Source organism: Epinephelus lanceolatus, chromosome 22 (assembly GCF_041903045.1).
Source record: "Epinephelus lanceolatus isolate andai-2023 chromosome 22, ASM4190304v1, whole genome shotgun sequence".
Lineage (NCBI taxonomy): Eukaryota > Metazoa > Chordata > Actinopteri > Perciformes > Serranidae > Epinephelus > Epinephelus lanceolatus.
In genome coordinates this window covers 17005348-17028818 of record NC_135755.1, presented here as the reverse complement: position 1 = coordinate 17028818, position 23471 = coordinate 17005348, and the positions used below count along the sequence as shown (strand labels likewise).

At 39.7% G+C, this 23471-nt stretch overlaps 3 protein-coding genes across 3 annotated transcripts; 2 read left to right on the top strand and 1 right to left on the bottom strand.

Moving 5' to 3' along the window:
* Positions 1 to 1027: 1027 nt before the first annotated feature.
* On the top strand, positions 1028 to 7726 carry LOC117246154 (uncharacterized). The gene is made up of 4 exons (XM_033609906.2): positions 1028 to 3169; positions 4220 to 5147; positions 5229 to 5396; positions 7048 to 7726. Exons 1-4 carry the CDS (start codon positions 1309 to 1311, stop codon positions 7568 to 7570), a joined length of 3480 nt encoding a protein of 1159 aa, XP_033465797.2. The 5' UTR covers positions 1028 to 1308; the 3' UTR covers positions 7571 to 7726.
* A 1665-nt stretch (positions 7727 to 9391) lies between these two features.
* On the bottom strand, positions 9392 to 13501 carry LOC117246172 (cerebellin-1-like). Its single transcript, XM_033609930.2, has 4 exons — positions 12838 to 13501; positions 12668 to 12733; positions 12378 to 12509; positions 9392 to 9938 (listed from the first exon to the last, which is right to left on the bottom strand). The coding sequence occupies exons 1-4, from the start codon at positions 13094 to 13096 to the stop codon at positions 9658 to 9660; spliced, it is 738 nt and encodes a 245-aa protein (XP_033465821.1). The 5' UTR covers positions 13097 to 13501; the 3' UTR covers positions 9392 to 9657.
* Positions 13502 to 14897: 1396 nt separating this feature from the next.
* On the top strand, positions 14898 to 22808 carry LOC117246162 (uncharacterized). The gene is made up of 5 exons (XM_033609915.2): positions 14898 to 17767; positions 17906 to 18064; positions 18268 to 18354; positions 20127 to 20267; positions 20586 to 22808. The coding sequence occupies exons 1-5, from the start codon at positions 17083 to 17085 to the stop codon at positions 20852 to 20854; spliced, it is 1341 nt and encodes a 446-aa protein (XP_033465806.1). The 5' UTR covers positions 14898 to 17082; the 3' UTR covers positions 20855 to 22808.
* The last annotated feature ends 663 nt before the right edge of the window (positions 22809 to 23471 follow it).

Genomic DNA, 23471 nt, shown 5'->3' with positions numbered 1-23471 from the left:
ACTATGCAAGGTGCCACCTACTACTCAGTTTTTCACACTCTCACACACCGATGGAACAGCCATCAGGAGCAATTTGGGATTCAGTATCTTGCTCAAGGATACTTGACATGTAGACTGTAGACTGTTCCCGGGCAATAAAATGCTAATCTTCCAATGAGGGAGCAGAGAAATGTCAGATTATTTTCTTGTATTGTACCACATACGTGACTGCAACACTGCATTTCCACCATATAATATAAACAATAAACAACTGACAAAAAAAGACAGCTGATGAACTCAAAGACATTCTAGCAAAGTGGTACAGTACAAGGAGAGAGTATATTTTTGAGGATCCACTGGCAGCTACTGTACGTATGACCTGCATAACTACATTTCAAGTCAAGGTGACAGCTGCCAGCTTTCGCTGTCAACACAAAAGCGACAGGTGTAAATGCCATTGTTTTGTTTTGGTGTCCTCCTTCTCCACATATGTCTTGATCCTTGACCCAGATTCCACTGTGTTTGGACGTGGAGGAGCAATGTGATACCACTGATGCCCCCTAAGGCATTTAATACTGATCTCACGGTCATATGGTCCAGAATTAAAGATGCCAAGCCCCCCGAGTTTTCTTGGACACAAATCCAGCTGCCTCTGGCTCTAGATCATTCCCTTTTTATTGCTTGCTTGGGAGAAGTATTTTTAAGAATACAGTTAAGAACTGATTACTAGAGAGATAGACTGTAAAGTGAAATGAATAGAAAAATACCACAAGATAAACTGCATGGCCTGTAACTATTCTGTGATAAATGATGATAAATGGTTTTAAAAAGTACAAATTGAGGAAACAAACACAGGAACAAAACTATGTAGTGAAATAAAAAAAAGTCTGACACTTTACAATATGATAGATTTAGTATATCAATCTGTTAGAAAATTTTGTTAGGTCTCAGGCTGACATCCCAAAAGTCTAGAATTTTCTTTTACCTCGTGATAGAGTACTGAATATAGAAACTTCTTAGGTTATAAGAGGATTCGTGGGTTACATACCACTCTCACACATGCAACACATGCAGGAGGAGCGAGAGGCAGGAGCCAAACAAACAGACAACACAGCTGGTGTCTGCAGAGGGGTAAAGAGGTGAAGTGGCTTGCAACAATAACAGCAGCATCCAAGTGTGGATTACCTCTGGACATACATCATTTTCTTTGTGCATTCTTCCTCATTACCCGTGCAAAAAGTAAGTGATCTGCAATCTTTTGGCTCCGAGGGGTGCAAATGTTTTGAGGCATTAAAGGGATTAGGACACATTAGAGTGACATTGGACAGTATGGCAGGAGTAGCTAACCTGTGCCTCCCGGGCTGGGATGAGTGGAAGACACAGATGCTGGAGAAGAGGAGGAGGAGATGGAGGGAGAGGGTGAGGGCGAGGGTGAGGGTGAGTCTTTGGGCTAAAGTGCATGTGTGCATTGAGGAGGAAGATGAGGAGGATGATATGGAGGAAGAGGAAGCAGAGGGCACAAGCAGTGAGGAAGAAAAAGTGAGCCAAGGTGAGGAAAAGGAAGAAGAAGGGATAGTGATGAGGGGAGCAGAGGAGATGGAGGATGGGGGAGAAAATGACGTAGGTGGGGGGGTTAGGGAAGATGGGGTGGGCAACATGGAGGTGACAGAAGCAGGTGGAAGGGTAGATGTGGAGGAAGAAGAAAAAGAGGAAGAAAATGAGATAGAGAAGGGGGTTAAAGAAGATGATGAGGATGACAGGGAGGTGATTGAAGCAGATGAAAGGGTAGACGTGGAGGAAGAAGAGAAAGAAGAAGAAAATGGTGTGGTGAGGGAGGAATCAGAGGATCTGGGGGAAGAGGAGAGTGTGGTGGAAAGGGAGGTCATAGAGAATGGGGAGGTGGAGAAAGTGGAGGAACAGGATGTGACAGGAGCAGAAGAAATCGAGGAAGAGGAGGAGGATAAAGAAAAGGAGTTTCATAGGGAGAGGGAGGAAGCTGAGGAACTTGAAGGAGGAGAGGAAGAAGGAGAAGATGAGGTAGAGGATGAAGTGGTTTCGGAAAGGCAGGTGAGGGGAGGAGAGCAGGTCGAGGAGGAAGATGACGGGGAAGAGGAGCATCAGGAACAGGAGCAAACTGGACAATATCACCTTGCAGAACCATTCAGAGCACATATGAGAAGAACTGAGGATGAAAACATTTGGCAAAACCAAGAAGGTGCAAGCCGAGAACCAAATACAGTCAATGAAACCGGAAACGTGTCTGATTCAGTGGAATCCGATTATGAAGACTCTGACTTGACGGGATCGGAGGATGAATTCTACATCTTTGACAGAATGAATAATGAAGAGAGAGCTGCTGAAAAACAATATCTTGAGGAACTGGAAGATACTGATGATAAGTCATGCAGAAATGAAAACAGCATCCTGGAAGCATTGACTTCTGAGGAAAAAAAAGTTGAAGATGAAAGCCAGAAGTTGACAGATGAGAAAGAAACTAAATCTCTGGCAACTCAAGAAGAAGAGCTTCATGTTGATCACGAAAAGCTTCAACAGGAAGAGGAAGAGTCTACAGATGAGGAGGATGCAGAACATTCAACAGACGAAGAAGCAGGTGAGAACAATTTGGTTAAGATCTACTGCAAGGAAGATTATTGCAGGGATGTATTCCGCACCTTGACAGAGTTCAGGGACTCCTCCCTTCTCACTGACCTTACTTTGACAACGGAGGATGGGAGGAGTTTCCATGTACACTCCCCTGTCCTGGCTGCTGTCAGCTCCCACATCCGAGAAAGCATTATTCCAAGCAATAAACACAGATGCAAGGATAGAGTTGATGAAAGGAAAGATACAAGTTCTGGAGTCCACTGGTGGTCAGTGTCTCTCGGTCCAGAGGTGGATCATGTTGGATTAAAGGCAGTTGTGGATTTTGCCTACACTGGACACATACCATGTTTGAACATGAACACTTTGCACCAGATAAAGGCAGCGGCTCAAATGTTGGGCGCCCCCAGGGTGCTGGATCTCTGCGAGGAGGAAGAGGAGGTGCCCGAAAAAACTGGAGGGCAGAAGAAAGAGGAAAGGATCTCGGCTGCAGATCAAATGACGATAAGTCTTCAGTCAATCAAACAGCTGTGGGCGGACAGAGTGGGCTGTGATGTCATTCTGGAAGCTCTCGGAGGATCGCTTCATGGTGAGTAGACCACCAATGAGTTGTACATTTATGCAGAAGTATAATAGCAGCTGCTTTAGAGGCCACGATCCTTCATTTGCTGGTTGCCAACTGATAGTCCTGTCAAGTGATAGGGTTTCTAAATTAAACTTAAAACTGCTGTAAATGCCTCCCTGTCCCTGTCAAGAGCAAGCTACTTTTGAGGAATATTCATTTATAGCTCTAGCATCTTGGGTCACATTACAGGATTTCTTACTTCTGCCGAGGCTATGTTTTCTGATCTGGCGTGATATTTCATAAACCCCAAAAAGACTTCTCACAAATATGGAACATATGGCCATAAGTCTTAGCCTTTGGTTTTGGTGGAGATAATGCCATTATGTGGTAATCTCTCAAACTCTCAAATTGAGTTGTACGAGCAAAATTCTGTTGTTCTGATTTTTGTTCTTCCTGCAAACTTTCACCAAATCTGATTAAAAAAAAGAAGTTTTTTTTTTGTTTTGAAGAGTTCCAATAGTAATCTTATTAATGATGTCTACCAGAAACATCTTTCATGATATACTTAACTCAAACAAATAGAATCCCATGGAGTCCTGTTCATGTTAGTTAGGATTACAGTGGGTTTATACCAGAGGTGGACTCATGTCACATGACATGGACTTGAGTCAGACTCAAGTCAAAAATTTGATGACTTCAGTCTGGACTCGACAAAATCAAAAAAGCCTTGCAACTCAACTTGGACTTTAACACCAATGATACGCGACTTCACTTGGACTTAAGCCTTTTGACTTCAAAATACTTGATACCTTCCCTCAAACCAATTTATGATTAAGTTCTGTGACACCTGTTTTTAAAAGCATTCATGATTTTTGAAAATGGGCATTAGATTTAATGAAGACCTCATTATGACTTGTTTAGGACTCAAAACTCAAAATTCAGGACTGGGGACTTGCCTGTCTTAACTGGGGACTTGAACTGGGAGTTGCATGCAAAGACTTAAGAATTACTTGTGACTTGCAAAACAACCACTTGTTCTTACATCTGGTTTATACTGTACTTTCCTCCTTTTAGTCCACAGAGTCATTCTGGCAGTGTGCAGTGACTACTTCCGTGGCATGTTCACCTTGGGGATGAAAGAGTCCAATCAGTCCTGCGTGACCCTTCCCTTCCTTTTGGCTTCAGAGCTGGAGGTTCTGATTGAGTGCTCCTACAGCGGGGCTCTCCCCCTCAGCTGGAAGTATGTCTTCGAGCTCACCAGCACCACTCTTCAGCTCCAGTACCAACCTGCCCTCTCCTTGTGCCTTGACTTCCTGCATCAAGAAATAAATCCTCACTCCTGCCTGGATGTTGCATCTTTTGCTGAGGCCTACGAGATGGAGCAGCTTCTTGAAATTGCAGATGATTTTGTCCTGAGGCAATTCCAAAAGGTTGCATGCATCCCAAAGTTCAAAGACCTGCCAGCCAAACAGCTCCTAAAGTACCTGAACAGTCACTCACTCTGTGTTCCATCTGAGCTTGTTGTGTTCAAAGCAGTGGTGACATGGATCCAAGCAAGGCCCCAAGTAAGGATGAATCTTGCTAAAGACCTAATGAAAACCATCCACTTTCCGATTATGACGTTCAAGGAATTCAAAGAGGTTCAATCTTTACCCATGTGGTCTGATCATAGTCTGGCAGAGCTCTATCAAGCAGTTTTTAAGGATTTCTGTTCCAGTAAGACTCAGTGCCGGATTTATCTGCCAAAAGAGAGTCTGGTCTTGATTGGAGGTGAACAGATCTCTGAAGACCTGTGTAAGCGCAGCATCAGCAGAGAACTCTGGTTTGGGAATTCCCTAAGGAACCATGGAGGGGTGAAAAAGGCCATGGAGTGGAGGAAGTTGGGAGATATGCCAGAGGCAGAGAGGTTCAATCATGAGGTGGCTGTCCTCAACGGACAACTATATGTGATTGGAGGCAAGAAGTATTATGGCATCCACGACACCTTGAATTCTGTTTATAGGTGAGAGAGGTAATGACTTACAGTTTTAAAGAAATTTAAATGCCTGTATACTGATCTTTGCTCATTTGACCACATCCCTAGGTATGATCCCCTTCAAAATAGCTGGGAGAGTTTGGCTAACATGCAGGAGAAGAGAGGTTCTTTCTCCGTGGTTGTGCTGGATGGAAACATATATGCCATCGGTGGATATTGTGACCCCGAGTATAGAGAGAGTGTGGAACGATACTGCCCCACTGAAAACTCTTGGAGGTACGTTGGAAGTGTTATTTGTTCATCAAAACAAACTTCTACACCCATCAAGGGTATAGTCTGGATAAAATTTCCCTAAAATTGATCTACCAAGCAACATGGTAGCTTGTACCATATTAAGTAGATGTGACTTGCTAACATCTCTATGCTTTGTAGGCAGTGATTTGCTTGCTAAAAACATCACATTACGTAAACATTAAATCAGAAACAGTGAAATTGAGTCTGCTGAATTTTGTTGAGAAATCTTATATTGCAAAACAGAAGGGATCTGTAATACTGCTATTACATGACAACAGAAGTCAAGAAGATTTTGGCAGGGGAAGACTGAGGACAACTACTAAGTTCTAGCTAGAAATTAGTAAAGGCTAGCTGGTGGTTCTAGGCTGGTGGAGGTTGGAATAGGTTGAGTGTGTCCTAGTGATGTAAGGACAGCAAAATTCAAGAACTCGAAATGTGAACCGCAAGATAATTTTGTTCAAAGGGTGGCTACAGTACAGTCCCATATGAGCGAATGCAGGTGTGTGACTACTGCCTACTGAAGCAGTATTCGCACTGAATGTGGATGATGCCAGATGTGACACATATAGAGAGTGAGCTTGTTAGTTGGCTTGCTAATAAATATTGCAAAATATGATGCTATTGGTGCATTTTCCATTTTCTTACGTTCCTGTCTCCCAACTCACTGCCAGCCAGGCAGCATCTCTCATGTGGTGCAATATGGTTAGACAGGGCAACAATCAATGTCTCCTTCACACATACTTTTTTGCTGTTGGTTGAGGCTGTAACTTAACTGGTCCAAGTTCACCAAAGTTGAACATCATGCAATACAGAGATGTGTCTTTACTTTGCCAACAGAAGCGCGTGTTTTATTAGCTCCTTCACTTAAATGGAATGGAAGTAAATGGGAGGTGAATATTTACCAATGTTAATTTCACGAGTGTTTCACTATGCCCTCAAACCAACCTTATTAGTAATACAGTCACATACAGCTGAGGAGTACCATGGGGAATGCAGGCATTTGGAGCTATGGCAATCTGATTCAGAGGCTCCAGCCAGCCCACTTTCATTCCAAAGTTGTCAAATACTGCCTATTTGTCAGTGAGTTTGACGTCAGACACCAATGCAAAAGACCACCTTTCACAGCGGTATAATAGGCCTGAATTAATGTAGAGGCAAACCATGAGGATTTTTCCTAAACATAACCGTGTACTTTTGTTGATGTCTTGGTGTTGGTTGCGGCTTCCCAGATAAACAACTGATGTAGAAAGATATCTAGCGTGTGATATACATACGTGAAAGGTGACTGACAAAGCGGCGATTTCTGATGACTTTGGAACGAGAACAGCTTTTTCTAGCCCTGATATTTTAGTTGTCAAAACAGATCCAAGATATTGCTCTCCAAAATATATGTAAAGCATTTTGGGAAATTTCCAACACTACAGCTTTATGGAGTGTAGCGTTAGTTGAGGTAGAACTTGCATTAGCTGATTCACAGGCTCATTCACCAGCTTTTTGGTTACCAGCTAGATAGTAATGTCCAGTCATACTGTTTTCGGTTCATAGCCCGGCTATTATAACCTAATTCACTTATTTGTGATAAATAGTCAATCATCTCACCTTAAGATATTTAAAAATGTGTCTTCTCTTTCAGCTTCGTGTGGCCTTTGGATCTGCCTCTAGCCGCCCATGTAGCAAAGGTTTTACAAGGGCAGATCTTTGTCTCAGGAGGGCTGAGCAACAACAACCAACATCTTGCATCCATGTTTCTGTACCACCCAGAAACAGGAAGCACTTATCTGGCAAACATGGCTAAACCTCGAGCTCGACACTGCATGGAGACCCTGAGTGGATGTCTTTATGTAGCAGGGGGAATCACCACTGGTGTTGACATAAATGTTGTTGACCAGCTGGCTTGTGAGGTGTACAATCCAGTGGCCGACTCCTGGACGGCCTTCACATCTCTGCCAGTGCCACATGTAGGAGCAGGAAGTGTGGTTTTGGAAGGAAAGTTTTATGTGCTGGGTGGATACAGCCAGGAGGACTACAGTGACACTAAGCTGGTCCATCGTTATGATCCCACCACACAGAAATGGGAGAACATGGGCAAGATGCCGGGGCCGAACAATGACATACGAGCATCTCTGCTGCATTTGCCATCACATTTCAGATTATAAGACACGTGAGCATCTCTGGTGTGTTTGCCATCACAATTCCAATTATAAGACATGCGAGCATCTCTGCTGTGTTGGTCATCACATTTCCGATGACAAGACATGCGAGCAACTCTGCTGTGTTTGCCATCACAATTTGGATTAAAAGACATGCGAGCATCTCTGTTGTGTTTGCCATCACATTACCAATCATAAGACGCTGAGCATCTCTGCTGTGTTTGCCATCACATTACTGATTATAAGACACGCAAGCATCTCTGCCGTGTTTGCCATCACATTTCCGATTGTAAGACATGCGAGCATCTCTGCTGTGTTTACCATAACAATTTCAATTATAAGACACGCAAGCATCTCTGCTGTCTTGGCCATCACAATTCCAATTATAAGACACGCGAGAATCTCTGCTGTGTTTGCCATCACAATTCGGATTATAAGACGTGAGCATCTCCGCTGTGTTTGCCATCACATTTCTGATTATAAGACACGCGAGCATCTCTGCCGTGTTCGCCATCACATTTCTGATTGTAAGACATTGGAAGTGTTGTGCATGAATGTGCTAAAATAATTTACGTAAACAGCAATGGTGTAGTGGAGGGTATATGCAGGCACATGGGGTTTACAGTATACCCACCTCCCAGCCAAAAAGCCACTGGATTATATAGGAGAGTTCATTCATTTCATCCTTGATAGTCTACCCATCTAGACGTAGACTCACCTCATTAACTGCCACTACACCACTGGTAAACAGTAAACTGAATTTAACAGTTTGCAACTTATGAACTTGAACGTGAGCGTTGTTCACTCTTGCAACGGTTAACAATGCTTTGTTTACAGAACTCGAGTACTAACAGCAACCAGCATTGTGACAGAACATTGGCATTCCTAGTGCTAATGGCACTTCAGACAAAGCAGCTACCAACAGAAAAAAATCTCTAATTTATTTGCAAATCATGCCCACTGCGTCTAAAAAAACAAGTCTGAACATTAGCCACAGTGGCAACGAATTTGAAACACATTAAGTTGAAGCATCCGACCAGTCTTGGGAAATGTCTGAGTAAATGATGATAATCACAAGATTTTAATTTAATTAAAACACACACATCTTCCCTCCAGGAGCAGGAGTCCAGGAGTAACTTGCCGCTTTACCTTGAATTAGTTGAGAAAACATTGTTTTTCTCATATGCCTCTAATGAATGAAGAATTTAAAAAAGGTGAACATTCTTCATGAACTGGAGTCATTTGGGACCATGTTTAACAACAGAAAAACTACAAACCTTCTTCTGAGACCATTTGTACAATTGTGTTTAAATTGTAATGTTTTATGCAAATGCATGTGTTTGAGAAGTCCAGAGCTTTCGACTGCATAAATGAGACTTGGATTATACTGCACAAGTTGTGTGAAAGTTTGTTAAATCATTTTTTTAAAAAGGTTCTTCTGTTGTTAAGCGTGACCCTCGCTTACTTCGTGAAGAATGTTCACCTTTTCTCCGTTCACAGTGGAGGAATGCAAGAAGAAGAAAGTTGAATTCAAGGTAACACAGATTTAGTAACTGATATACAAATGGTCAGTTTGTGGGTGAAGTATTTTTTTAAGGCATGCAAAAGGTAGGCTATCTATTTTTGGTGTCCAAAAGGTGCTGTAATGAAATTGTTCATGTTTTAGTTAGTCTTGGGATGACTAACTGCAGTAATAAACTGTGAACACAAGATGCAGCTACTCCCCCTTGTTGTCAAAATTTTAGTGTGAGGATGGTGAACACTTTTGTCGCTGCAGAGGGTACAGAAAGCTGTGTTTAGTCACCTGAAACAGGAAGTAAGACCATGTAAGAAGTTTATCTTGGGTTTATTGTTCTGAAGAAAGTTCATGCACCCACATTGTCATTGAAATTTACTTGAAAATGAAAAACGTGTGGAGATTTTTTGATAAAAGTTTGATAAAAATCAACCAGGATACTGTGTAATTTTCTTGTCAGCATATGCTTTGGGGCAATGCCACTATATAAAGACAGTGATATCACAGATGTCACGACTGCTGGACCTGCATCTCTCTTCAGTTTAAAAACACAATGCAACACATAGTTTCTAATCATTTACACAGGGAAGACAAGAAAACCACTGAAGGTTGTGTGTCCGTTCAGGTTGTCAAACACTCTGCCGTTATCCCACAGTTCCATATACACCTTATCACCCGCGAACAACTGCAGAACGACAGCATTACTACTACTGTCTGAGCCGTCAGCTGAGGGTTTATCATAGGTTGAAATTTGCCGATCACCATTTTTCATTAAAATGGCCCCCATGTCGTGAGTGTTGTAGCCATAGGTACTGAAGCTGAAGAAGTAGAGACCGTTCACTGGTGCTGTGAAGATTCCTGCAACAGAGCATGTACATGAATGAATTAATTAATGACTTTATTTCGAGCACAACAAAATGTAAAATCAAAACAAACATCAACAGACATGCTCGAAAAGGAGAAGGAAGAAGTGCACACTTATATAATCACTTATATAATCTTACCCCCTTCTCAGTATTCATGTCTCATTTACAAAAGGAAATTGTCCTATCCCAAACTTATTTACAACCATTAATATAGATGAATAAACAACTGTCTTAGATATTAAATATACAAACCCCATCTCAACCAAGCCTGGATGAATAAATAAACCAACCCATCACCCCTCTTTGTCTGCGTACCTCCTCAAAAAAAAACTGTCTATACATCTTTTATAGTCGTGCTTCCCTTTAACTCCTCATCTAACCCATTCCATAAATCCACCCCACACACTGAATCACGCATACTTTTCAGAGTTGTACGAAGACAATGTAATTTTTAGATTTAATTTTCCTCTTAAATTATATCCCCCCTCCCAGTCACAAAACAGTTTTAAAATATTGCCTGGAAGTAGATTATTTCTTGCTTTGTACATTATTTGTACTCAAATTTAAATATATTTGACTTTAAAAACAGTGTTTTTGTTTGCTCCTATTATATCCAACATTACATACAATCCTAATGGCTTTTTTTGTAATATGTGTAATTGCTTTTATAGGTGTTACCCCAGGCCTTCACACTGTAATTAAAATACGGTAAAATGAGTGAGTGAGTGATAAATAGTGATTTATGGTGCAGTATGTGTCTTGATTTTCCCATAACTGCAATGCTCCTTGCCAACTTTGATTAACTGTGACGTATTTGAGGTTTCCGGCTGACTTTGTGATCCACTATCACTCCCAGAAATTTATTTTCACACACCTTTTCTATATTAACATCATCTATCTTAATTTGCCCTTGCATATCAATTATTTTGATTTACAAATAACATCATTTTGTTTTTTGTCAAACTTAGACAGTTTGTTTTTGTCAAACCATCTTTTCAATTAATTAATTTCTGTTGTGATCTCCATCAAAAGCAGCTTTAAATCCTCTCCAAAGCATAAAATATTGGTATCATCCGCAAACAGAACAAATTTGAATGTTTTTGGAGCTCTACAATGTCATTAATACTACATAATATTAATACTCTACTTCATTAATGTATTGTAGAAACAATACTGGTCCCAATACTGACCCCTGGGGTACACCACAAGTAATTTTACGACATGAAGAGTTATATTCACCCATTTGAACAAATTGCTGCCAGGTTTGTTTTTTTTTTACATTTGAGTGTTATTTCTCTAAATGTTCACAGAGGCAGTGCTACTCTAGAGAGAAACCTTTCTGGGTGGAGACAATAAATGGCCCAAGTGATAGAGATTTTATTACTAATAAAATTACGTCCATCACTGAGGGCCCTGACACATAAAGCCAATGGCTGGCTTGCATCAGGCCATCTGTGAGCGTCTGTCGCCCAAGTGTTCTGCACTGTTCACTCTAGTCAGCCGTTCTGGACTACTGTAGAACAACATGGCAGAGAACCCGCCCTGTATATCGATATAAACGACTCATTCTAAGGTAACAAAACCACAATAACTCTTATTTTCAAGTGAATATAGTGTAATAAAAATATAGTTATAAATATCCTCCTGAGACCATAACTTTTCTTTGGTATGAATTTTAAAATTCTACTGGCTATTTGAGATCAGTAGTACCCGATAAGTATAAAAAAAATAATGTTGTCAACGATAATTAAGTCCCAATGTCCTCAAATGAGATGACAATAAGTCCCAATGTCCTCAAATGAGTATTTCCTAATTATTAGTCTCTTAGGGTTACTGTTGCCAAAATTGGTCAAGTTTGTAGCCAGACTGAATTGGCAGAGATGGCTGCCATCTTGTTTTTACATGGATTAGTGTATTTTGCTCTTACTACCACTAGATGGCACAAAAAAAGTGTCCGTGAACGAGGACAACAGGTCTAAGTTAAATAGAATTAAGTATAAGTTCAAGTAAACTCAAAATGTAGTGGGTCTCAGGAGGATATTATAGACCATTTCTGCCCCTCAATCCTACACACTCCATCTCTAAGAACGAACCATTTCCCATTACACTTGTAATCAGTTGTTAATATAAAAGAAAAACATGCACAAGAAAAAGCTGGAGAACTGAGCCAAACAGTATCAGCAAATTCTTCCCTTTGTTTGCTCTTGTCTGAAATACCAGGAGCAGATGAGAGTTTTACAGCCTAAGGACATTTAGTGTCTACAAGCAGGCTTTATCCAGAGAAAAACAGTTATTTTATCTTAAAAACAATCTGCTTTAAAATAATTCTGATTCTGACCAAGCAGTATTTCTAAGGCATACCCTTAAAAATTTGTTCAAAATAAAAGCTGATTATCTTCAAGCTCACACACAATCCAAAACTGCAAAGTACCTGTGTTTTGGTCATAACCATTGCCAGAGTTTGAGAAGACCCTTTTGAAAATGAGGGCCTTGTCTGTGCAGGGTCCTCTGTAAATCTCCCCGAAGTTTGCCAAAGAGGCCGAGAATGCAATCTGAGGAGCACCTGTGGAGAGTTACATGGAGAGACTGTAAATATAAACATGAGAGATGTAAATCAATGACAATATTCAGAATAATTTCTCACAACATCGCATTATATTTTGCTGTAAATTTTGAACTCTGCAAATACAAACTTAAGTACTTAAAGTCTGATCATCTTACCTTTAGGAATATTCTGTTTCAGCTTATCAATCTCTTCCTCCGTGGCATTCAGTCTCATTTTCAGGCCTGTACAAGTTTAAAAAAATAACAATGAATGACAGTTTACAAAGGTACTACACAAAATTTGGTGGAATATGTGCAGTTCTAATTCCTCATCATGAATCTTGTACCTTCATTCTCTTTCTTCAGTTGATCCACTTCAGCGTTCTGTCTCATCAGCTTGTCTACAGTCGCATTGAGCCTGGCCTCCAAAGCTTCAATGTTATTCTGCCGTCTCTCTACATGTCTAAGTTTGTCCTCCAAGTTCTTCATTAATTCCACTTTATCAGTCATCCACTTAGCAACATCCACGTCACCTCGCTGTCCAAACCCTGGCTCCACAAACAGGAGTCCCATGAGGGACAGCAGAAACAAAGCCCCGAACTCCATTTCTTCACTCTTTAAGTTTGTAGTCTCTTAGATATTTTCCTGCAGTTTGTGGAGGGTGATTTCTCCTCAGCAGGTCTCTTCACTGAGAAAGGTCCTCGGAAGTCAGTGAGTAAGCAGTGTTGAGGCCCTCAGGGACCCCAGTTCTAGTCGTGTCCCAACATGCCTACTGGGAGGATTTTGTGAGTGTGTTTGCCAGTAAAATATATATGTGGAAAGTGACGTATATATCAACAGATATCATATAAACTATTGCAAAGGACTGTATGCCAAACTGTTTGATATTCCAAAGTGCAATAACCCATGTAAATAACTGTATAGCTCAGTTTGGAGACTTTGTTATGCAGCGTTCAAATTTTGGCATCGACTTGAGCCTCAAGAAGCAAATGATGAAACAAAAAAAGCAAGTGACTGACAAATTACAGTTTTCTTTGTACTGTATCTCTGCAAAGCAGCAGAGGGCAGTGTTGCTTTAAGCAAAGAAAGATGTGCATGCATGAGTATATGTGATGTCCTATGGTGTAAAAGGCATGTATGTATTTATCATATTTTAAAAACACATATAACTTATTTTAGAATGTTTCAGAACAACATTTTTAAAAGGATAAAGGACTTTGGTGTGTTTTAGACTAGTCAGAGTCTTCCCGATTCAAAATAAGCTGTATCAACAGAGTGTCACTTAAAGGGACAGTTAACCCCCAAATCAAAGATACACATTTTTACTCTTGCCCGTATAGTGCAATTTATCATTCTAGATTAGGCTGTTCTCATGCCCTGTGCGTATATTTTCCTATGAAAACTAATGCACCAAAATTTGTACATATCTCACATAATCATGAGGCAATAATTTGTGCATAACCCATATATTTTGGAAGGCTACAAATACATGACTTATGCACTTACAGGAAAAAACAAGGAAGAGATCCCAATAAGGAATCAGTCTGGGCAGTGGGTGGGTCTCAAAACACAGAACTCTCCCCCTTTCCCATAGGAGACCAGGGGTCAGAACCAAGTGAAGTCAAACTCAACACTTCCTTCATCTGTGCAGTTAAAAGCCCTATATAATTTAGGTAGAGAGAATCCCTTTATTATCTTAACAGGTTTTTCTTGTGAAACATTTGCAGGAACTTCTTGTGGAGGATTCAGTGATTTTCATAGTTTGCATGCGGTACTTCAAATGTAGCTCCTGCCATCTGCTGGCACTTTTTATGTTACTACAATAACATTTCAGCTGGCACATGAACAGACACAGTGACTGAAATAATAGTAATAATAACAAAAATAGGACAAGAATAACCTGATGACATCATGCACAACATGAAAGACGACCGGGGATGATTGGTCATGGACCATCGTGTAGTGTGTCACATCTGTTGGCCAAGTCACAGAACGATTTCATGACTCCAGTATCGCCCAATCTGACACAGTGACTGTCAGAATGGACAAAAATTTTGTGTAGTGTAAACGTTGGCATAATGTTACAGCTCAGCCAAGGAGGACCCCATTAATGTTTACATCTTACACTGCCATGCGCACGAGTCTCCTGTCCGTGAGTAGATGCACACTTCTGCGCAGTGACACAGTAGGCGGGTGTAGTTGAGGCATCTCCACGGCTGATATCTACAGCACTATGCAACTCACAACAAAACAACCTGGACTGATAAAAGCACAACAGGTAAGAGAGAAATATGTATTTTTTATTTTGGGGGTAACTGTCCTTTTAATCAATCCCATCAAGTGAACAGGCAGGTTTGACTTGACATCACTTGGTTGAAATGGTCTGTGTTACTATACCAACTCAGGATGGTATAGTGTCATTAGCATTTTTCTAGTCTGCATCTTTGTTCCAACATGAAATGTAGCCATTGTTTTTCTTCATTTCATTATTGTATCATTTTTACAGCTGACATGACATGTGACATATGTGATATCCAATGTTTTCCTTGTTCATAAAAAACCTCAGTGATTGGCACAGTATAATATTTCCATTATCTGGACTGGATTGTACTGTTAACCTGTTCGTATCACGATTATCAACCTGGATGACAAGTGTCAAATGAAGTGTTCCACACATATATGAATTAATGGTTTGGTATTTTTCTGCCAAGTCAGTGGCACTTTGTATTCTTCATTCAAAAAGGGAAACTGGATAGGCTGACCAAACGTCCTCTTTTGCCCGGACATGTCCACTTTTCACGTCCCGTCCGGGGCGTCCGGGGTTTTTTTATAAACTGATGATAATGTCCGGTTTTTCGTGTGTTTGTGTGTGTGTGTTAGAGTGCAGCACGGGCACCATATTTCTGTCCGAACCCGAACCGAGCCCGACATTATTTAATGACCAAAGCACTGAGTTTGTGTCACACAGTGGTTACAGGCTATTTAACAGGCTGGGCGTGCGCTGTGGGTGCTCAGCTGCGGAGAGGGAGACCTCCGTGTTTGAGACGGGAGCGGGAGGCGGGAGGTCCGACGCTTCCAGCGAGAGGAGAGGGAGAAATAAAACAAAATAAGATAAAATAGGAAAAACCTGTCTCCCTCTTTTATTTTATTTTCAGTGTTTAATCAAGGCGGAGGCGGACGGCTGGAGGTCCGAGACTTCCAGACAGGAGAGAGGTAGAAACAAACAGCCAATGTGTGTCTGTGTGTGTTATGTTCAGGTGTTGTCACGTAAATAACAGTGCCCAAGCAATAAACAGGACAGACAGTAGGATTTTATTTATTGTTACACTATATTTTCACTGAAAGCTGACCGAATCCAACCCGAGCCCGAATACAATTTATAGCTACTTTTCTGACCAAACCCGGCCCGACCTGTCGGGTAGCCTACTGCCGGGCTCGGATCGCCACACTCTAGTGTGTGTCCCCTATAGAGGCCTATCTGAATTTCTGTCTTTGAGAGATATTATTTTGTAATATAACTGAATTTTCTATCCATACATATAAATTTTAAATATATTAAAATTATAAGGCATCTTTGAGTAAACTGCAAGTATCATTTAAGTAGGCTATGTCGTGGCCGGCCGAGTGTCCTCTTTTTTAGAAATCAAAATATGGTCACCCTAAAACTGGAAGACTGACAGGATGAATTCAAGATGCTAGTTAGCACAATAATGACACAATCAGATGTTGAAAGAGCAAAAGATATTTACCGCACACTGTAACGATAAATAACAATTACGAAATCTTTCTGCTAAAAAGCTTAATGACTAAAAAGATGATGTTACCTCATATAAAAAGTTTGTTTTGATCTCACTCCCTCTTGACTTTAGTAGTTTGTATGCTTTCCTAACATTTCTTATCATTCACTGACCTAAACTGCCAATCAGAGTGATTTCATTCAAAGATGGGCTCTATTGTCTCTGACACCAATTCAACGTGCTGAATCAGCCACAGTAAAGCAAGGGCCAACTAGTGCCAACGGTGTGAGAATCATCGCAATAACTTGGGCATCAGATGCTCACCAACGGCCCGACATAAGGGCCCACCATCGCCTTGGTCAGTCAGGGTCCTAAAAATGATCATCATAAAAGAAATCAGAGATCCACTGAAGATAATAAGCCTTAAAACCACGGCTTCACACCCTATTTTTTGTGCAGGAACCCCTATTGTGAGGGCAGCTTTTTAATTTAGGAAATGCCTTAAAAAAAATTATCCTAAGATAGTTTTTCTTATATGTTGCGTTGTATTTCCGTCACTGAAGTACACATGTGTTTCCTAATGGACCCTGTACAAATTTCGATTTCTGTTCATGTCACATGTCAGAGTAAGAGTAGACTACACAAGACAGAAAATCAAACAGATTTAATTTCTGACATTTCCTGGTTGTTTGTTTTCAGTGGCAAGGGACATTCCCGAAATGTAAGAAAACTCTTGCCGCACCCTGCTTATCACAAATGGGCTGTCCCATGAAAGGTAAAAGGTGCTGCCTCATGAGACTCGTTGTCTCAAGCTCATAGGAACTGTTAAGTAAAGAACCGATCTTTTCTCTGAAAATGATCACCAAGGCAGTTTTCCTTCTTGCATTATTTGGAGTTGCATCTTCCAAACTCCCACACAGGAGGAGATGTGATCCAGAGGAAATACAAGAGACACCAACTCTTTGCTCAAATTACAAAAACATTTTACACCTTGATGATGTCCAGACAAAACTCGAAGAGAAACAAATGATGCTGCAACAAAGAATGGATGCCATGGAAGGTAGGACAAGACTTCAGCTCGAGGCTGCAAACAGTAACATCAGTGCGCTCAAAAGATTAGTGACAAACCTTTCAAGTGCAGTAAATGAACTTGAAAAGATTAAGTCACAAACTGAGAGGGAATTCAGAGAGGCAAAGACACAGCTGGAGAAACACCAAGTTGGCATAGTCAGTCTGAAGAGAGAAATTCAACAACTGGTCAACCGTGGGGAAAGAATGAAGGGAAACTTAAGTGACATTGAAGAGAGACTCCATACAACTGAAAGGCAGTTAAGGGAGAAGAAAGCCAAGCTTGAAAATCTGGAGACAGAAACTGAGGCTAGGTTTAGTGACACACAGAGACTTCTGAATCTGTATAAGAATGAACTTTCCCACCTTAACTCAACGGCCCTGGAGCTTGAAGTCAAAGTCAAAGCCCGTCTGGAGGCCACAGAGATGGAACTGCAAGCTAAAGTGGAGAAATTTCAAAACAACAGTACAGGTAATTTTAAAATCAGTATTATCCCAACATTTAACAAATATGTTAAATGCTACCAACTGATCTGACAACATTTAATGAAACTGTTTTCATGAATTGGATGTGACGATGTCCTGATAATGACTTTAATTTTGATTCAAGCTTTCAGCGCAAAACTGAACGACCAAAAGGCTGAAGTTGATGAATTTAAGGAAGAAACTGAAATTATATTGAGGAATGTTGATTTACAGCTGAAAACACAAAAAACTACAGTGGCCCGGCAGAAGGCTGAAATTGACACTCTCAGGAACGACACGGCAGGTACATGTAAAAGTTATCAAATACCCCATAAGCCCTAATTACATCCTTACTTCCTGATAGAGTCTAATCCCTTAATAAATGCTTTGCAACTTGCATCCTGATAATAAAGATGTATTGTGTTGCTGTTTTTATTACCAGAACTGTGGAATGTAAAACTGTATGTAAAAAAATACACCTTTTTAAAATACTGCTTCTGTTTATAGGATTAAAATACAGACTGGGGTCAACTGAAGAAAAAGTTGGTGAACTAGGTAAACTCAAACTTGAGGTGAACAGCATTAAAGCAGAAGGTAAGTGCAACTGTGCAACGTGATCTCACAGAAATACATGAAATGACCATGACCTGAATGATGACATGAACAACGCATTACATGGTGGTGGCACGTATTGTGTTAAATTGGTGGTGGCATGGTTGGAATTAGGCACCAAAACTAAAAATATTGTGATTTCAGCTAAAACTGAATTAGTTTCATACTGTCAATTAGTATGCCGTAAAGTGACAAAAGTATGTGATGTAACTTTATGCAATAAAGGATGTAGGTTTGTAAAAACTAAAAAAGGTCAGTGCTGACTTTTAGATTCACATAATACTATCGCATTTTATTCACAAGTGCCTTTCAAGTCACCTAAGGACACTTTAATAAGCCAAATATCACAATTAGTACATAATAAAAGACAATAGACAACTATGGTTATAACAAAGAACAAGCGACAACAATTTAACAAACAAATGTTAATGTGAAGTTATGCAGGTTAGGCTTAGGCAAATTTAGTTATGTATGTTAGCTTTAGGCAAGTAAAGTAACATAGGTTAAGTTCAGGCAAGTAAAATTACATTGGAAAGGTTTAGGCAAGTAGAGTTATGTAGGTTTGGCAAGTAAATTTACATAGGTTAGGTATAGGCAAGTTAAATTACGCATGTTAAGTTCAGACAAATAAAGTTACATAGATTAGATTTAGACAAGTAAAGTTGGTTAGGTTTGGGCAAGTAAAGTATGTATAATAGGTTTGGGCAAGTAAAGTTACATACCTTAGCTTCAGCAAGTAAAGTTACATAGGTTAGGTTTAGGCAAGTTAAATTACGCATGTTAGGTTTAGACAAGTTACATAAGTTAGGCATAGAGAAGAAAAGTTACGTACGTTAGCTTTAGGCAAGTAATGTTGCATAGGTTAGCTTTAAAGCAAATAATGTTATGTATGTTAGCTTTGGCAAGTAATGTTGCGTAGGTTAGCTTTAAAGCAATTAATGTTATGTATGTTAGCTTTGGCAAATAAAGTTATACGTTAGCTTTAGGCTAGTAAAAATGACAGATGTTAGCTTTAGGCTAGTAAAATTACATAGGTTAGCTTTAAAGCAAGTAATGTTATGTACGTTAGCTTTGGCAAGTAAAGTTATGGAAGTTAGGTTAAGCAAGTAAAGTTATACGTTAGCTTTAGGCTAGTAAAAATTACACACGTTAGCTTTAGGCTAGTAAAATTACATAGGTTAGCTTTAAAGCAAGTAATGTTATGTACGTTAGCTTTGGCAAGTAAAGTTATGGAAGTTAGATTAAGCAAGTAAAGTTATACGTTAGCTTTAGGCTAGTAAAAATTACACACGTTAGCTTTAGGCAAGTAAATTTACATAGGTTGGGTTAAAGAAAAGAACCATGGTGATTACATACCTTAAAACTACCAAAATTTCACATGGTTCCAAACACTGGTCTACCAGGGGAAATTCTCATGCCTTTAGATATGGACTTTCTCTGTTTGTACTACTTTACCCCTGTCAGCACATTGGTCAGGGGATTGCAGCCTTGACAGTTACGCAGGTTATACACGAATTGCTTGTTCATTATGAATTATACATGAATTGTGGTGCATTACTTTTTGTAATATATTAACGTTATGGGAATTTGTGTGTCTTCCATAATAAAAGATACCAATTGACTTTCTATTGGCATTGTTTCCACAGTGCCCGGCGTTTTATTTTAACGCATTACGTGCCACAACTAATGAGAGCTAGTTCACGATGCCATACGCACACTAATGTATGTAAAACTGATTCTTTTATTTTCTTTAGTCAATGCCAAGGTGGCATTTTCTGCCACTGTAATCGAATCTCATGATGTGTTCACTGGACCCTACACTGCTGGCACTAGCAGAATTCTGATCTTTAACAGAGTCTTCACCAACATTGGCAACGCTTACAATGGTACAACAGGTATGTTCTGACACTGGTTTACTTTCAGAAGCCTGAAGGCATTTAGAGGTGCTGGTAGGTGGGCATTTTACTTCTGGACAGAGGCTGGCTAGTTGTTTTCCTCAGTTTTTTGTCTTTAGCCCATAAGCTAACCAGCTGCAGGCTTTATCTTCATATTTAGCATACAAAACCAGAAAAAAATAATGATTTTCTTCTCTAACTTAAAGGAAAGTGGTTATTTGAGTTTTCATCGGTTAGAAAAAAAAAATCCATTCAACAAGGACAGCAAAAGCTTTTTCATACCTGTCTTCTAAGTCTTTGCATTTTCTTCTTCTACAGGCATCTTCACTGCTTCCCTGAAGGGAGTTTACCACTTTTCATTCATGACTTTTGGCTACAACAGCCACACTTCAGGAGCCATCCTGGTGAAAAACGGGCAATACCAAGTGAGTACGTGGGAGTTCACAGGACCAGATACCAGCGACACCACCAGCAACACAGTAATCCTTGAACTGAATGTCAGAGACACCGTCAATGTCATCCTGTGGGACGGTGGAAAAATACATACAAGTGTCTTCACTGGATTCCTCATCTTCCCAACATCTTAGATGTTTAGGATAAAGAATGTAAATTTCTGTGGGTTATTTCGGCAAGTAAAGTTACATTCGTTGGGTTTGGGCATGTAAAGTCACGTATTTAACATTAGGAAAATAATGTACGCTAGCTTTAGGCTATGTTAGGGTTAGGCAAGTGATGTTACTTAAGTTAACTTTGACAAGCAAAGTTATGTAGGTTAGATTAGGCAAGTGAACTTACATACACTAGCTTCAAGCAAGTAAAGTTAAGGATATTGGGTTTGGGCAAGTAAAGTCACATATGTTTGCTTTAGCAAATAAAGTTACATACCTTAGCTTTAGGCAAATAAAGTTATGTATGTTAGCTTTAGGCAAATATAGTTACATACCTTAGCTTTAGGAAAATAAAGTTACATAGGTTAGGTTTAGTCCAATAAAGTTAGATAGGTTAGGTATAGGCAAGTAAAGTTATGTGCGTTCGCTTTAGCAAGTAAAGTTATGTACGTTAGCTTTAGGCAAGTAAAGTTACATATATTAGTTTTAGGCAAATGAAGTTACGTACCTTAGCTTTAGGCAAATAAAGTTACGCATGTTAGCTTTAGGCAAATAAAGTTATGTAGGTTAGCTTTTGGCAAGTAAAGTTATGTTCATGGGGATTGGGCAAGTAAGTTAAGCTCATGTACGTTAGCGTTAGCCAAATAAAGTTATGTAGGTTAGCTTCAGGCAAATAAAGTTACATACATTAGCTTTGGCAAGCAAAGTTTAGTAGGTTACATTTAGGCAAGAAGACAAGTAAAGTTATGCATGTTAGCTTTAGGCAATTAAAGTTATGTGTATTAGCTTTAGGCAAGTAAAGTTACCTACGTTAGCTTTGGTAAGGAAAGTTACGTATGTTAGCTTTAAGCAAATAAAGTTATGCAGGTTAGGCTTCGGAGAGTAAAGTTACATATATTCGCTTTGGCACGTAAAGTTTTGTAGGTTAGGCAAGTAAAGTTACATACATTAGCTTTAGAAGGGAAAAGTCACATACGTATGTTAGCTTTAGGCAAGTAAAGTTATGTTCATTGGGATTGGGCATGTGAAGTCACGTACATTAGCTTTAGGCAAATAAAGTTACGTACCTTAAATTTAGGCAAACAAAGTTACGCATGTTAGCTTTAGGCAAATAAAGTTATGGAGGTTAGCTTTAGGCAAGTAAAGTTATGTTCATTGGGTTTGGGCAAGTAAAGTCACATATGTTAGCTTTAGGCAGATAAAGTTATGTACATTAGCTTTAGGCAAATAAAATGTTAGCTTTGGCAAGTAAAGTTACCCATGTTAGCTTTAGGCAAATAAAGTTACGTAGATTAGCTTTAGGCAAGTAAACCTTGTCTTCCCAACATCATAGAAATTTACATTCCAAACCCCCAAGAATCTATGTTTTTATTTAGGGAATCATGCTTTTCATTTATTTTTTTTCTTGTTCTTTTGAGCAATTCATCATCCTGAGACTGATATCAACTGTTGAGATACCTTGTGGAAACTAAAAATAAATGCATAACAAATAAAATAAAAAAAATAAGAATGTTATGTCATGTAAATGATTAACTAACAGCAGTGATTATTTGTTTTAGTGCTTGATGCATCAGACAAACAGTTATCACTTATGGTTAGAAATATTTTTTAAAATTCATATAAGAATGATTTACTCTCAACAATCATCAGTAACCCTTAAAAGGCACTGACTGTATGTTATGACTGCATTTCACACGGTGTGTAAAATGTATCATTATCAGCTCCTTTGTAAATTCTGGGTTCTTTAAATTCTTTTGCTAATGATTCTGATTCTGCATTAAACACCAACAATTTAAAAGGTCTGTAACATTGTGATTTTTTTAAAAATATACACACACACACACACACACACATATATATATATATATATATATATATATATATATAGACATACATATGTCTATATATATATGTGTATATATACAGTACAGGCCAAAAGTTTGGACACACCTTCTCATTCAATGCGTTTGACTATTTACATTGTAGATTCTCACTGAAGGCATCAAAACTATGAATGAACACATGTGGAGTTATGTACTTAACAAAAAAAGGTGAAATAACTGAAAACATGTTTTATATTCTAGTTTCTTCAAAATAGCCACCCTTTGCTCTGATTACTGCTTTGCACACTCTTGGCATTCTCTCCATGAGCTTCAAGAGGTAGTCACCTGAAATGGTTTTCCAACAGTCTTGAAGGAGTTCCCAGAGGTGTTTAGCACTTGTTGGCCCCTTTGCCTTCACTCTGCGGTCCAGCTCACCCCAAACCATCTGGATTGGGTTCAGGTCCGGTGACTGTGGAGGCCAGGTCATCTGCCGCAGCACTCCATCACTCTCCTTCTTGGTCAAATAGCCCTTACATAGCCTGGAGGTGTGTTTGGGGTCATTGTCCTGTTGAAAAATAAATGATCGTCCAACTAAACGCAAACCGGATGGGATGGCATGTCGCTGCAGGATGCTGTGGTAGCCATGCTGGTTCAGTGTGCCTTCAATTTTGAATAAATCCCCAACAGTGTCACCAGCAAAACACCCCCACACCATCACACCTCCTCCTCCATGCTTCACAGTGGGAACCAGGCATGTGGAATCCATCCGTTCA